We start from the raw sequence: 16,658 nt of genomic DNA, 5'->3' as shown, positions 1-16,658 counted from the left end.
ACTTCTAGTACAATGTTGAATGGTAATGGTGAAAGTGAGCCTCTTTTTTTCTTTTTAAATGAGTATCAATGCTTTTATTTTTTTCCCCACTGTTTCTGTTGAGAAATCAGATCCTTTTTTTTTTTTTTTTTACAAAAAACCCCACAATGACAGGTATATACCACTATGCTGTGCTTAGTCACTCAGTTGTGTCTGACTGTTTGCAACCCCATGGACTATAGCCTGCCAGGCTCATCTGTCCATGGGGATTCCCCAGGCAAGAATACTGGAGTGGGTTGCCATGCCCTCCTCCAGGGGATCTTCCCAACCCATGGATTGATCCCAGGTCTCTGGCATTGCAGGCGGATTCTTTACCATCTGAGCCCCCAGGGAAACTCAGTGGAGTGAACTAGACATCCATGCATGAGATGGACGAAAAAGAAGGAATGCTACTGAGAAACTGTAATGACTACTTCACCAAACGGTTATTCAGCAAAGTCTGAGATGCTTCCCAAATGAGAATTACTCAGTTAACAATGACTCAGTTTATCAAGGAACAGGGTATGATCACTACTACAAATCTATTAAGATCCAATCTTGTTCGTTTTAAGCTAAACATAACATTTGCCTGATTGCAAATACTATCCTCAAAGCACTATCAGTCCTCCATCGTACTCTTGGTGTGCTCAGTTGTGTGCAACTCTGTGATCCCACGGACTGTGGCCCACCAGGCTCCTCTGTCTGTGGAATTTTCCAGACAAGAATACTGGAGTGGGTTGCTATTTACTACTCCAATCATACTCTTATTATGATGGAAATAATCAGAATAAGCTGAATAAGAAAAAAAAAGAGAGAGAGAGAAAGCTGATTCACTGTGTCACAGAAAAACAAGATAACCAAAGTCATAGCAATTACATGCATACATATATATGTATAACAATCACTGTGCTGTACACCTGAAACTAACATGACACTGTTAACCAACTATATCTAATATACAATTTAAACATTTTAATAAATAAATAAAACATACATGCTTTTACTGGATATGCTAGAAATACTCCTTATGGATAACAAAATGAAGTTGTCCTAAGGGACTTTCCTGTGGTCCAGTGGTTAAGACTCTGTGCTTCTAATGCAAGGGGTTCAGGTTCAATCCCTGGTAGGGGAACTAAGATCTCACATACTACATGGCATGGTCAAAAATAAATAAATAAATGAAGATGTCCTAGACCATGCAAACGAAATCCACCATTATAGTAACATATAAAATAGCCTTACTGATCTACACATTCTTGTGCTCCACCTGTTCATCCCGCCCTCTCCCCTAGCTCCTGGCATCAAGTGATCTTTTTACTGTCTCCATAGTTTTACCTTTTTCAGTATGTCATATAGTTAGAATCATCTAGTATGTAGCATTTTCAAGTTGGCTTCTTTCACTTAGAAATATGCATTCAAGATCCCTCTATGTCTTGTCAATGCTAGCTGAATAACATTCTATTATCTAGATCACTACAATTCATTCATTCAATGAAAAATATCTTGGTTGCTTCTAAGTTTTGGTAGTTATGGTTACAGCTTCTTTCTACAAACATCAGTGTGTTGGTTTTTGTGAGGATGTAAGTTTTCAAATATTTTAGATATGCCATGTAGCAAAATTCTCTTTTTACAGAAATTAATTTCTCTCTCTTTGTGTATATACGTGCATGCATGCATGTATGTAATACTTGCTCTTAGTCATGGATAGTCAATCATTTTACAAGAAAACACTCCCCGCCAAAAGTCCACTTTTCTGTGGTTTGTTGAACTTCTTTATTATTATTTTTAAAATTTTATTTATTTGTTTTTGGCTGTGCTGGGTTTTTGTTGTGCGGGCTTTTCTCTAGTTGTGAGCAGGGGCTACTCTCAAATTGCAGTGTGTGGGCTTCTCACTGCAGTGGCTTCTGTTGTTGTGGAGCATGGGCTCTAGAGTGAGCAGGCTTCAGCAGTTGCAATTCCTAGGCTCTAGAGCACAGCCTCAACAGTTGTGGCTCATGGGCTTAGTTGCTCCATGATATGTGGGATCTTCTTGAACAAGGCTGGATTATGTATCACTGAGCCACCAGGGAAGCCTTAACTAATATTTTAGATTGCACTATTTTATCTTGCATTTGCTATGGCAGATGCATTTAACAGAAATATCTTTTTGCTATTCTTCCAGGAGACATTCTAGTAATAATAAATTGTGACTTATTTAGCCATTCCCTTCTCTAGGGGATCTTCCTGACCCAGGGATCAAACCTGTGTCTTCTGCATTGCAGGCAGATTCTTTACTATCTGAGCCACCAGGGAAGCTCGAAAGGAGGTAAGAATGGGGAATATTTTGTTTTTCTTAAGTATTGGGTTGGCAAAAAAATTCGTTTGTTTTTTTCTGTAGCAACTTATGGGCAAACCTGAATGAACTTTTTGGCCAACCTAACAGCTTGCCATCTGTTACTAAAAGAAAAGTAAAGTAGGTTCTTGTCTTCATTTAAAAAATCCAGGTTCAAAAATGTTTTAATATTGTAAATCAACTGTACTTTAATAGAAAAGTTTTAGAATATCCTTAGTGTACAAATCCGTCCTTTGAGTGTGATTATGAAATTCTGAAATGGTTATTTTGGAAATGAAGCCAATATGATTGGCGATGAAGCTGATGAAGCCAAATGAAGCTGATAAATATGATTTATTTTTATTTTTTCAGTGGTTAAGAGCACATGCTCTAAGGGTAGACACAACTAGGTTTGGGTCCCAAGTCTAACCAATTTTTTATCTGTGTGACTATCAGGAAATTATTTAACTTCTGAAAAATAAAGATAATAAGGTTACCCTGTTAACCTTGTTAAGGTTACCCAGTGCACACACAGCACAGGGTCTGGCACACAGTAAGTATCTAATAAATATCGATTCCTAAAATGTATCGAAGTGATAAAGAATCTGTCTGCCAAGCAGGAGATGAGGGTTCAATCCCTGGGTTGGGAAGATCCTTTGGAGAAAGAAATGGCAACCCAATCCAGTATTCTTGCCTGGGAAGGCCCATGAACAGAGGAGCCTTGCAGGCTACCGTCTAGGGGGTCGCAAAGAGTCAGACATGGCTTAGTGACTAACAAAAATTTATAAATATTATATCTATAAATATAATATTAAAGAGAATGAGCTAGTTGTGGAGGATTTGTGAGAATGAATGAATCATGGACTCACCTTAATTTTAGAACATTTGTTAATTACCATAGGTTTAAAACACTTTAAGGGCAAAAGCTGATTTATTATTGACTGCTTAACATATATTAGGGCAACATAGAATGAAAATTGATTACCTAATCAAGTAGCAACAGAAGAGTAAACTAAGGATGAAGACAAATATAGCAGTGCCGAAAACCACAATATATATGTTGAGTGGCAGGTTCTGGAATCCAATATTAGGCATCCTGAAGTTGTAATGTGGGAAATCCGAGCTCATGGATGAACTGTGGGGAAACAAAGGAATGAAAAAAAATTAAGTTATAAAGACTAAGAACCATGATCACATTATTTTGTATAATACATGTATAGAGGAACATTTTTTCATAAGGCTTGATCCCATTTAAAACAATATGATAGATGAGGGTTAATATCCTTGCTATTAATTCATTTATCACACCACAAATACTTATTTAGTACTTACTATGTATCTGGCATTATTCCAGAAGTTTGTGATCCTACCTAAAATGCTTTACAAAAAGGTATTCACAGGTACTTCACTGAAATAAAGGCAATAATCAATAAATGCATGAAAATGTTCACCTCAAAGAAGTGGAAAGGGAAATAAAAGCAGTTTAAAGATTTTAAAAAACTCTTAAACTTTTAAAGTAATAATATTTATAATGCTAAAATACTGGAAAAAACTTAATGTCTCACAAGAAGATAATGATTAATTATATAGAGTCATATGTTACAATATTATTTGGTTATGAAAAGCTGTTTTCATTAACTTTGAAATTTTAATAAACATATGCAGGAAAAATTAAGCAATATATAAACTGTATACAAAATATGATCCCAATTTGGTGGATTACATATGTAAATACACGTGTATATGTAGGTGTGGACATGTGTGACAGAAAAAAGCCTTAAAGCTAACATAGCAAAATGTTTTTTTTAACTTGTGTTTTTCTCTTAACATTTATATTTTATTGACGTATAGTTGACTTACAGTGTTTCAAGTGCACAGCAAGGTGAATATACACATATATTATTTTTGAAACTATTTTCCATTATAGGTTATTACAAGATTACAAGATATTAACTATACTTCCCTGTGCTATACAGTGAACCTCTGTTGCTTGTTGCATATATTTTTTTAAAAATTAGAAATCTAGCACTCTATTCATACTAAGTCAAACAGGTGGAATCAAAATGTCATACATTTTTTAGTTAGGCAAAAATTCATAAGTTTTATAAAATATATATATTATGCATATTATGTATATATAATATGCAAAACCTTTTATACTACATTTGATAAAGGCTTGAGAAAGAACAGCAGCAAAAAAAGAGATGGAGAAATTGAAAAACATAAACTGAAATGGGAGCGCTGAATATGACAGAAAAAGTGAAACAAACTAGATAAAAGTAAAAGATCATCATATAATTCAGTTGATTTTAAACACGGCTGATCATTAGAAACATATCTAGAGCTCTGGTGAAAAAAGAAGCAATACTTCGGCACTTGCATTTTTCAAAAAATTCCTATATAATTCAGATATGCATCTGGATTTTAAAAAGTGATTGCAGGTTTTTCTATTACATGGTAATTTTAGTGATATAGAGTTCTGTTATTTTTTTGTTAACCAATCATGATACAATGGTATTAAGTGAATAATAGTTACATAATCACAATAGTAAAAGATGTTTATTAGTTTTCACAATCAATATCCAGAAAAAAATAAACGATAATTATAATTGTAAGCCATAATGGGAATATGATTAACATAATATAAAATAATTACATACAATTTGGGGGGTTAAGCAAAGTGATGTGGTAAGTGGAAGTGCATACACGAACATGTTTTCATCCACCCAGCCAGTCTATGTCTTTTGGTTGGTGCATTTATATTTAAGGTAATTATCAATATATATGATCCATTTTCTTAACTGTTTTCCGTTTATTTTCTCTTTTCCTTCTCTTGTGTTTCCTGCTTAGAGAAATTCCTTTAGCATTTGTTTTAAAGCTGGTTTGGTGGTACTGGATTCTCTTAACTTTGGCTTGTCTGGAAAACTTTTGATTTCTTCATCAAATCTGAAGGAGAGTCTTGCTGGGTAAAGTATTCCTGGTTATAGGTTCTTCCCTTTCATTACTTTAAATATATCGTGCCATTCCTTTCTGGCTTGTAGAGTTTCAGTTGAGAAATCAGCTGATAGGCTGATGGGAATTCTCTTGTTGCTTTTAATATTTTATCCTTGTTTTAAATTTTTGTCAGTTCGATTACTATGTGATTTGGTGTGTTTCTCCTTGGGTTTATCCTGCCTGGACTCCCTGTGCTGCCTGGACTTGGTTGACAATTTCCTTTCCCATGTTAGGGAAGTTTTCAGCTATTATCTCTTCAAATATTTTCTCAGGTCCTTTCTTTCTTCTCCTTCTGGGACCCTACAGTAAATTCACCCTACAGTGTGAATGTTGGGGCATTTAACGTTGCCCCAGAGGTCTCCTAAGCTGTCTTCATTTCTTTTCATTTTTTTTAAATATTCTGTTCTTCAGCACTGATTTCCACCATTCTGTCCTCCAGGTCACTTATCTGTTCTTCTGCCTCAGCTATTCTGCTACTGATTCTTTTCACTGTATTATTCATCTCTGTTCTTTAGTTTTTCTAGGTCTTTGGTAAACATTTCTTGCATCTTCTTCATTATTTTTCCGAGATCCTGGATCATCTTCATTATCATTATTCCGAATTCTTTTTCTGGAAGTTGCCTATCTCCAATTCATTTAATTATTTTTCTGGGGTTTTATCTTGTCCCTTCTTCTGGGACATAACTTTCTGCTTGTTTAAGCCACTGTGGGACTGTGGTTCTTCTTGCTTCTGTCTGCCCACTGATGGAGGAGGCTAAGAGACTTGTGTAAGTTTCCTGATGGGAGGGACTGGGGGCGGGAAAAACTGAGTCTTGCTCTGGTGGGCAGGGCCTTGCTCAGTAAAACTTTAATACAATTATCTGCTGACGGGTGGGGCTGCACTCCATCCCTGGTAGTTGTCTGGCTGAGGTGACTCAGCCCTTGGGTCTACAGGCTCTATGGTAGGGTTTATGGTGACCTCCAAGAAGGCTTACACCAAGGGGGACCTTCCTGCCCCGCTGCTGCTGGTGCCCCTGTTCCTGTGGTGAGCCCTTGCTGACCCATGCCTCCTCAGGAGACTCCAACACTAGAAGGCAGTTTTGGTTGTCTCCTATGGGGTCACTGCTCCTTTCCTCTGGGTCTTGGTGTGGGCAAGATTTTGTTTGTGCCCTCCAAGACTGGAGTCTCTGTTCCCCTCAGTTCTGTGGAAGTCCTATAATCAAATCCCACTGGCCTTCAAGATCAGATTCCCTGGGGATTTCCAGTTCCTGTGTTGGATCCCCAGGCTGGGAAGCCTGAGGGGGAGTTTAGAACCATTATAACAGTGGGAGAACTTCTTTGGTATTATTGTTCTCTAGTTTGTGGGGCACCCACCCGGTGGATATGGGGTTTGATTTTATCATGATTGTGCCCCGCCTACCATCTCACTGCAGCTTTTTCTTTGTCTCTGGATGTGGCATATCTTTTTTGGTGGGTTCCAGTGTCCTTCTGTCAGTGGCAGTTCAACAGCTAGTTGTGATTTTGGTGCTCTTGCAGGATGAGATGAGCATGCATCTTTCTACTTTGCCATCTTGAACTGGAAGCTCCAACATATCAAAATGTTAATAATGGCTTGTGGCTTACTAGTCATTTTGATTTTCTTCTTCTTCTTTTTTAAACACTTTTTAAAATCAGATTATGGGCAACTCCCTGATGGTCCAGTGGTAAGGACTTTGTGCTTCCATTGCAGGAAGCATAGGTTTGATCCCTGGTCAGGGAACTAAGATCTTGCAAGCTGTGCGGTGTGGTGAAAAAAAAAATCTCCCCTATTTTATAGATAAGGAGTTTTGGTCACATAGCCATGACTGACTAAGTATGTATGGGAGTCAAGGACTCTCCAACTCCAAAGCCAGTGCCCTCAGGCTATATGCTCTAGTGTGTATAATCAGAAAACAGCAAATATTGTTTAAGCACTAAAAGGGGACTATTTCTGCTGATTAGTTTATTAATACTTACTGATCACTATACAGTTAAAATACCATGAACGAAGGTTGCCCCCTTCTTTAGGCGATACGCTATAGTGATAAAGTTGCTCATCATACCTTCATGTTAGAATTTTTCTTGTCATTTTGATTCACTAGAAAATAAAGAGCAACTGCCAGGCTTGATTATCAAGACCCATAATGGTAACTGGATTACAACTACTGCCAAAATCAAAACAAAATAAAACCCCATCAAACAAAATGATTCTACTTTTATTAATAGAAGGCACATTACAAATGTGTTTGCAAATCTTTAATGTCCCTTGTTGGTTCCTAGAAGAGTATATTTATATTATAGACAACATTGAGATCCTGACTGGTTGTATCAGAAACCTCAGTGTTATTATAAATTTAATTTCCAACTTCTAATACCTTATACCAGGAAGTCAATAGCTGCAAAGAACTATTCCATCTCATGGAAACTCCTAAGAACTTCCAGACATAAGTAATGTGTAATATTTAGTTATGAACATTCAGCCATTTTCTGCAGATTTTATTCAAATATATAATTTCCTTTTTCTTACACTCAGATCTTCTTGGAAGAGAAAGCAGTAGTTCAGGAGTACTTTACCAAATATATCTAGCACACATATTGTACAGCTCTAAGAAAGTTATAGCTGTGCAAACTTAACTCTTCCACATTGCTAATAGGGCTTCATTTGACTCCTGCTACAGTCAAGACTATCCCTCAATCCTTTAGAAATACCCCTCAGTAGACAAATTTTGCTTGGTAAAATAATTCTCACATTAGGAAATATGAGATCAAATGCACATGTTGGGAAGACTAAGAGAAAAAATAGGCAAACAGGTGGAAAAAGGGACAGGTTTGCAGTCAGCAACTCTAGATATTGTTTCCAGAATGTCACTAGGTAGATGTCAATATTTGGTCAATCCGTATACCTCACTGGGACAATGCTTCAAAGGATTCCTGAAAGGATAAAATAGTGATAGATACTGAAGTATTTGAAAACTCTAAGAGTTAGGACAAAATACTAAGGACAAAACATGTATGTGTGCGTGTGCTGTTTACAATAGCCAACACATGGAAGCAACCTAAATGTCCATTGACGGAAGAATGGATAAAGAAGACGTGGTACATATATGCACTGTAATACTGCTCAGCCATTAAAAGAATGAAACTGTGCTGTTTGCAGCAACATGGATGGACCCAGAGATTGTTATAATGAGTGAATGAGTCAGGCAGGGAAGAAATATTGTATGACATCCCTTATATGTGGAATCGAAAAAGAAACGATGTAAGTGAACTTACTTAAAAAACAGAAAGAGGGGTTTCTCTGGTGGCTCAGTGGTAAAGAATCCATCTGCCAACAAAGGAGTTGCAGGTTTGATCCCTGGTCCAGGAAGATTCCACAGGCAAGGAGCAACTAAGCCAGTGCACCACAAGTATTGAGCCTGTGCTCTAGAGCCCAGGAATCACAACTACTGAGCTGCAACTATGAAGTCTATACACCACGACTACAGAGTAGGCACTGCTCGCTGCAACTAGTGAAAAGTGAGCAGCAATGAAGACCCAGCACAGCCAAAAATAAATAAAATTATAACTGCCCCCCAAAAAAAAACAGAAAGAGACTCACAGACTTAGAGAACAAACTTATGGTTGTGGGGGAAGGGGAATGATGGGGTGGGGAAGGATAGGGAGTTTAGGATGGACATGTACACACTGCTATTTTAAAATGCATAACCAACAAGGACCTACTCTATAGTACACAGAACTCTGCTCAATGTTATGTGGCAGCCTGGATGAGAGGGGAGTTTGGAGGAGAACGGATACATGTATATGCCTCGCTGAGTCCTTTCACTGTTCACCAGAAACTATCACAACACTGTTTGTTAATCATTTATATATCAATACAAAATAAAAAGTTTTTTTTAAAAAAGAATATACTGTACAGTGCAGGGACTATGTAATGTTATACATAATAATATCTCAATTAAAAAAAAATGTTTGCCAAAAGAATCAGAGAACCAAAAGAGTTAAGATCTTTAAGTAATAGAAATAGCTACAAAATATATTCTTATTTAAAATAGGATAGTTTAAGTGCTAGAAATGCATTAATATAATGCATCTAGGATCTTTTCTGTACTTGGAAAATAAAAAGCAGCAAATAAATTGTTGATTATTACTGTTAAAAATGTGTTATTTTTATTAGATGACTGACTGAGAAGTGCCTTAGTGAAAGCAAAAACACTGTTAAGATATATGTAAAGATTTGCTAAAACAATGATACAAATGAATTTTCTTACAAAACAGAAAGAGACACACACTTAGACAATGAACTTAGAACTGCCAGGGCAGGGGTGGTGGAGAGTGGTTGGTAGGAAAGAAGTGGGGAAGGATAGTTAGGGAGTTTGGAATGGACATGTACTTACTGCTATAATTAAAAAGGTGAACCAGCAAGGATCTACTGTATGGCACATGCAACTCTGCTCAATGTTATGTGGCTGCCGGATGAGAAGGCAGTTTGGCGGACAATGGATACATGCAGATGTATGGCTGAGTCACTTCACTGTTCACCTGAATCTATCACAATGTTGATAATTGGCTCTACCACAATACAAAATAAAAAGTTAAAAAAAAAAGTGTGTCTACATTTTGGCCAGGGGTAGGGGAGAGGGATGGAGAAGGAAATGGCAACCCCACTCCAGTGCTCTTGCCTGGAAAATCCCAGGGACAGAGGAGCTGCATGGGGTGGTCAGACACGACTGAAGTGACTTGGTGACTTCGCTTTCACTTTTCACTTTCATGCACTGGAGAAGGAAATGGCAACCCACTCCAGTGTTCTTGCCTGGAGAATCCCAGGGATGGGGGAGCCTGGTGGGCTGCTGTCTGTGGGGTCGCACAGAGTCAGACATGACTGAAGTGACTTAGCAGCAGCAGCAAGGGAAAGGGATGACATTTAAAAAAATAGTAGATAACATAAAAGGTGCCCTGGCAAAGATCAAATCTCTATAAAGGTTTCTACCAAACCAATTGCTCCTTCCTCAAGGAACTCCTCTGCACACACTGCCAACTTGTGCCAACACACATAACTTGTGCCAAACTGGCCACCAGAGGCAGGAAACCTATCCTGGCCAAAGGCAATCATATAGGCCAGCTGGGAGTAAGCCAGTGGTGTGAGAATCTCACCCTGTAGGGGTCCTTGTACTAGGTGGCACCACCAACAAACTCTGGGGTAATTCTGAATGGAGATACAGACAGGGAGTACTAGAGGTAGCACTGTCATCAGAAGGAAGAGATGTCTGCCTCAGTGCTCCTGGAGGCTGGCTGTTTCTTATGAGTCCTCCATTCTCACAGAGGAATGGGGGTTGACAGAGGATATACTGATGTAGAATACATTTTAGGAATCCCTACCCTTTCTTCTGGTAAATGGAATTGCTTAGCTACAACTGATCTATTTCCCAACAGTCTAAGTAGATGGTATATTATTCCAAGATGTTAACCTGGTCTAGATATATTAATTTTATAATATTTTCATTAGAATATTTTTGGCATGAATATGAATAATTAAAAAAATAAGTCAATCTTTAAAAAGAAAGCTACTATTCAAGATCCTCATAATAAGCTAAGTATTCTTTGCTATTTAGCTATTACAAATGTAAAAGTTACTTAGTAACTGCTCTTTGTGGGAATGAAGAGAAGAAATAGAACATATAGTACACTGTTGGATCTTACTTGGCACTTCTGACTTCATTCACATGAAAGTCTTTTCCCCCTTTATGCAATTCCATAGTCCCTGAAATCTCTAATCTCAGTGTAAATTTCAAACTATCTAATAAGTTTATTAAAAAAGGAAAAAGACAAATATCTGAGTTTTTTTTTTTAATCAGCAATGGGATTTTTTTTCACCAAGATACAAAAGGAATAGACATTTGGCCCCACTGAAGACCTTAGCTTAACAAAGTACACCATAGTTAGATGGGCTGCAGCAGGTGTTTTGTTGAAGTATGTTTGGTGGCCTCATTCTTCTTAGACCAGTTTCTGACCCTAGTCAGCATCCTCCCAGTAGCCAGTACTCTACTTTTGTTTTAAAAATGCTCAGAAAAAGAAGAGACACTGGTTTTTTCTAATTACACTAGTAATTAGATTGCTGTATTCGTTAACTTATGGTTTATAAAGCATTAAAGGCCATATATTTCTTATAAATACAAGACATTCAAGGAAAACTTTCTAAGAAAAATTGTTTTAGACTTTGTTAATCTTAAAAAAACAGATATGAATTCATATTAAAAATGCACCTATGTGTATAGGTCAAGGAATTTGCACAAATGAATATGGCCTTGTTGCCACTACTCTAATCAAGATGCAGAACATTTCTTTATCCCCAGAGAGTTCCCTGTACCCCTTGGCAATTAATCACCACTCCCAACTACTGATCTGATTTCCATCATTACAGATTAATTTTCCTTATGTTAGGATTTCATATTTAAATGAAATCACATAGTATGTATTCTTTTGTGTTTAGCTTTTAGTCTCTCAGTAGGTGAGAGACTCTTAACAAACAACTCTATAAAATAATTCATGTTATATCCCTGGTTTGTCCTAGTTATTCTATTATCCACAACTGGTATCTCCTAAAGATCACTAACTTCATCTTTGAATGTTATCAATTTTATGGTTAGTTTTTAGGTAGTTCTTTTTTTAAAAAAAGATTTATTTATTTTAATTTTTGGCTGTGGTAGGTCTTTGTTGCTGTGCATGGGCTTTCCCTAGTTGTGTGAGCTTCTCATTGTGGTGGTTTCTCTTATTAAAGAGCACAGGCTTCAGGCAAGTTGGCTTTAGTAGTTATGGCTTGCAGGCTCTAGAGCACGGGCTCAGTTATTGTGCAGGCTCACCTACTGTGCTCCAGGGCATGTAGGATCTTCCTGGAACAGATATCAAACACCCATCCCCTGCATTGGCAGGTACAATCTTAACCACTGGACCAGCAGGGAAGCCCTGGATATTTATTTCTAAAACAAAATTCCTGGTTATCCTATTTAGGTGTCCCTTGGACTGTCAAGGAGATCAAACCAGTCAATCCTAAAGGAAATCAACCTTGAATATTCACTGGAAGGAGTGATGCTGAAACTCCAATACTTTGGCCCCCTGATGCAAAGAGTCGATTCATTGGAAAAGACTGATGGTGGGAAAGATTAAAGGCAAAAGGAGAAGGGGGTGGCAGAAGATGAGATGGTTAGAGAGCATCATTGACTCAATGGATGTGACTCTGAGCAAACTCCAGGAGACAGTGGAGGATAGAGAAGCCTGGCATGCTGCAATCCACTAAAAGTTGGACACAACTTAGTGGCTGAATAACAACAACATTATTTTCATGGAAGAACATTTCACCATGTCCTTTACATGGGTGCTCCTTTCCATTTTAAGTCTTTCTTCAGTGCAATACTTTCTACCTATTATTTTTTTTAAAGTCTTCAGCAGAGGAAACGTATAGCTTGATTCACTCATCATATTTTGCCTCGGTCAAAATCTAAGGCAAAGCAGGAACTCCAAGGTGCTCAAGACTGGAATGGTGAAGCCCCTTTTATGGTGAGATATCTGCTGATATGGGCATGTCTCCTGGGGCCAAGAGAACACAAATTCAAGCTTGCAGCCTAGCCTAGGTGAGTTCCTGCGTTAAGCCAGGAGGTAATATAAAGAAAGTGGATAAACACAGTCTCTTTCATTTACACTGTCGTTCTTTGATTATTTTCACTGTTTAATTCCATATAATCATGAAAAAAACCCTCTGCATCTGTTGTCCTATACATCTGTTCATAGGAAACATGTATAACTAACAAACACATAGTCACATAGTCAACAAGAGAGTCTGAAATGCAGTAATTGGGTGCAACTTCAAAAACAACAATGATCTCGGTTCCTTTCCAAGGGAAACCATCCAGCCTCACAGTAATCCAAGTCTATGCCCCAACCACTGATGCCAAAGAAGCTGAAGTTGACTATGAAGACTTGCAACACCTTCTAGAACTAACACACACAAAAAGATATCCTTTTAATCATAGAGAATTGTAATGTAAAAGTCAAGAGATCCCTGGAATAACAGGCAAGATTGCCTTGGAGTACAAAATGAAGCAGAGCAAAGGCTAACAGAATTTTGTGAAGTAAGCGCACTGGTAATAGCAAACACCCTTTTCCAACAACACAAGAGACAACTCTACACATGGACATCACCAGATGGTCAACAATGAAATCAGACTGATTATGTTCTTTGCAGCTGAAGATGGAAAATTTTTATACAGTCAGCAAAAACAAGACCTGGAGCATACTGTGGCTCAGATAGTGAGCTCCTTATGGCAAAATTCAGGCTTAAACTGACGAAAGTAGGGAAAACCACTAGGCCATTTAAAAGAAAGTGAAGTCGCTCAGCCGTGTCCGACTCTTTGCGACCCCATGGACTGTAGCCTACCAGGCTCCTCTGTCCATGGGATTTTCCAGGCAATAGTATTGGAGTGGATTGCCATTTCATTCTGCAGCGGATCTTCCTGACCCAGGGATTGAACCCAGGTCTCCCGCATTGTAGACAGATGCTTTACCGTCTGTGCCACCTAAATCATGACCCTTATACAGTGGAGGTGACAAAGAGATTCAAGGGACCAGATCAGTTCTTCAGAGTGTGTGAAGAACTATGGACAGAGGTTCGTAGCACTGTACAGGGGGCAGTGACCAAAACCATCCCAAACAAAAAGAAATGCAAGAAGGCAAAATGGTTGTCTGGGGAGGATTTACAAATAGCTGAGGAAAGAAGAAAAATGAGAGGAAAGGGAGAAAGGGAAAGATACATCTAACTGAATGCGGAGTTTCAGAGAACAGCAAGGAGATAAGAAGGCCTTTTTAAATGAACGAGGCCAAGAAATAGAAGAAAACAATAGACTGGGAAAGACTAGAGATCTCTTCAAGAAAATAAGAACAATTAGAACCAGACACAGAACTACAGACTAGTTCAAAATCAGGAAAGGAGGACATCAAGGCTGTATACTGTCACCCTGCTTATTTAACTTGCATGCTGAGTACATTATGTGAAAAAGCCAGACTGGAAGACTCAAAAGCTGGAATCAAGATTGCCAGGAAAAATACGAACAACTTCAGATAAGCAGATGATACCACTCTAATGGCAGAAAGTGAAGAGGAACTAAAGATCCTCTTGATGAAAGTGAAAGAGGAGAGTGAAAAAGCTGGCTTAAAACTCAACGTTCCAAAAACAAAGATGGCATCCAGTCCCATCACTTCATGGCGAATAGATGGGGAAAAAAATGCAAAGAATGGCAGATTTTATTTTCTTGGGGTCAAAAATCACTGTGGATGGTGACTGCAGTCATAAAATTAAAAGACACTTGCTCCTTGGAAGAAAAGCTATGACAAACCTAGACAGCATTTTAAAAAGCAGAGACATCACTTTGTCGACAAAGTTCTGTATAGTCAAAGCTATGGGTTTTTCCAGTAGTCATGTGTGGATGTCAGATTGGGACTATAAACAAGGCTGAGTACTAAAGAACTGGTGCTTTCAAACTTTGGTGCTAGAGAAGACTCTTGAGAGTCCGTTGAACAGCAAGGAGACCAAACCAGTCAATCCTAAAAGAAATCAACCCTGAATATTCATTGGAAAGACTGATGGTGAAGCTGAAGCTCCAATACTTTGCCCACCTGATGCGAAGGGCCAACTCACTGGAAAAGACCCTGATGCTGAGACAACTGAGGGCAGGAGAAGAAGGGGATGACAGAGAATGAGATGGTTGGATGGCATCATCAACTCAATGGACATGAGTTTGAGAAAACTGCATGAAAGAGTGAAGGACAGGGAAGCCTGGTGTGCTGTAGTCCACTGGCTTGCAAAGAGTCAGATACGAGTTAGTGACTGAACAACAACAAGAACGATTGTTACCATTGTGGAAAACTTGGCAAAGTATACAAGAGATCTCTGTATTACTTCTTACAACTGCCTATGAATCTACAATTATTTAAAAAAATCAGTTAAGAAAAAATGTTTCAAAATTCAAATAACAAATTAAAATGAAAAATATCCATTTCATATAAAAATTCAGGAAAAAGGATGTGAAACATATAGAAAACAAATAGCAAATGGTACATAAATCAAGCATAGTAAGAATAACATATATGTGAATCAACCACTCCAATTAAAGGCAGCCATTGGCTGACTGGATTAAAAAAAAGCAAAAGCAAAACCAAAGCCCCAAACCCATAAAACAAGACCTAGCTACATGTTTTTTTTTTTTTAAGCAAAAATTGTACTTTATATTCAAAGACATAGGATGATGGAAAAAGCCACATCTTGCAAAAAATATGCATAAGAAAGATAGAGTGGCTATGTCAATATAAGACAAAATATACTTTAAGACAAAAAAATTTACCAGACAAAGATGTTTTACAATAAAATAGTCAATTCATCAGTAAGAGAGGTCAATGTAACAACTGATCCCCAAAATACAAGGCAAAAACGGACAAAATTAAAGGGGAAAACAACTCAACAATAATAGTTGAAAACTTTAATATCTCATGCTTAATAATAGGTAGAACAATCAGACCAAAATTCATAAAAGATAACAAGAGTTAAATAACACTATCAACCAACTTGACCTAACTAGCACTTAAAGAACACTCTACCTAATGAGCAGAATACACATTGTTCTTAAGCATAACTTGCAGTCATAGACTATGGTAAGCCAGTGGCTGGCAAAAAAGTTTCTTAAAGGACCTCACAGTAAATATACTAGGCTTGCTGCCTATATAGTCTCTGTAACAGCTACTCAGCGCTTCTCCTCTCAGAAGCAGCCATGGATAGCACTTTAATGAACAGGCATGACTGTGTTCCACTAAACTTTATTTACAAAAACAAGCAGGTTGTGCTTAGCTTGCAAACTCCTGTGCTAGGTCATAATATAAATTTCAATAAATTTAAAAATATTGAAACTCAACAAAGTATGTGCTCTGATCATGACAGAATTAAATTAGGAGTCATCAAAAGGATGCACAAGTAAGAAATACAAGTAAGCATATTTGTGAAGCAAGCACATAAAAGGATGCTCTACATTCAGCACAGGGAAGCCTAGTGTGCTGCAGTCCATGGGGTCACAAAGAATCAGACTGAGTGACTGAATGACAACTACAACCACGTCATTAGAGAAATGCAAACCAAACCATAATGATATACCACTTCACATCCACAAGGATGGGTATTTTGAAAACAGCACAGAAAATAATAAACATTCGTGAGGAGACTGGCACACACCCAGACATATAGATCAAAGGAAGAGACTAAAGAGCCCCCAAATAAACCTACACACCTATGGTCAATTAATCT

General features: G+C 37.8%; 1 protein-coding gene across 1 annotated transcript in view; it reads right to left on the bottom strand.

Annotated features, from left to right (window-relative positions):
- The window catches only part of RNF24 (ring finger protein 24), a 116,461-nt gene that overhangs the window by 46,400 nt on the left and 53,403 nt on the right, over positions 1–16,658 (bottom strand). Inside the window, exon 2 of the mRNA XM_018057390.1 lies at positions 3,315–3,464. Coding sequence (XP_017912879.1) covers positions 3,315–3,457 — 143 coding nt within the window. The 5' untranslated portion in view covers positions 3,458–3,464. The remainder of the gene's footprint in view (positions 1–3,314; positions 3,465–16,658) is intronic.

The sequence above is a fragment of the Capra hircus genome, chromosome 13, assembly GCF_001704415.2.
Source record: "Capra hircus breed San Clemente chromosome 13, ASM170441v1, whole genome shotgun sequence".
Classification (NCBI taxonomy): Eukaryota; Metazoa; Chordata; class Mammalia; order Artiodactyla; family Bovidae; genus Capra; species Capra hircus.
Note: the sequence above shows the minus strand (reverse complement) of the source record. Positions and strands in the feature narration are given on the sequence as shown.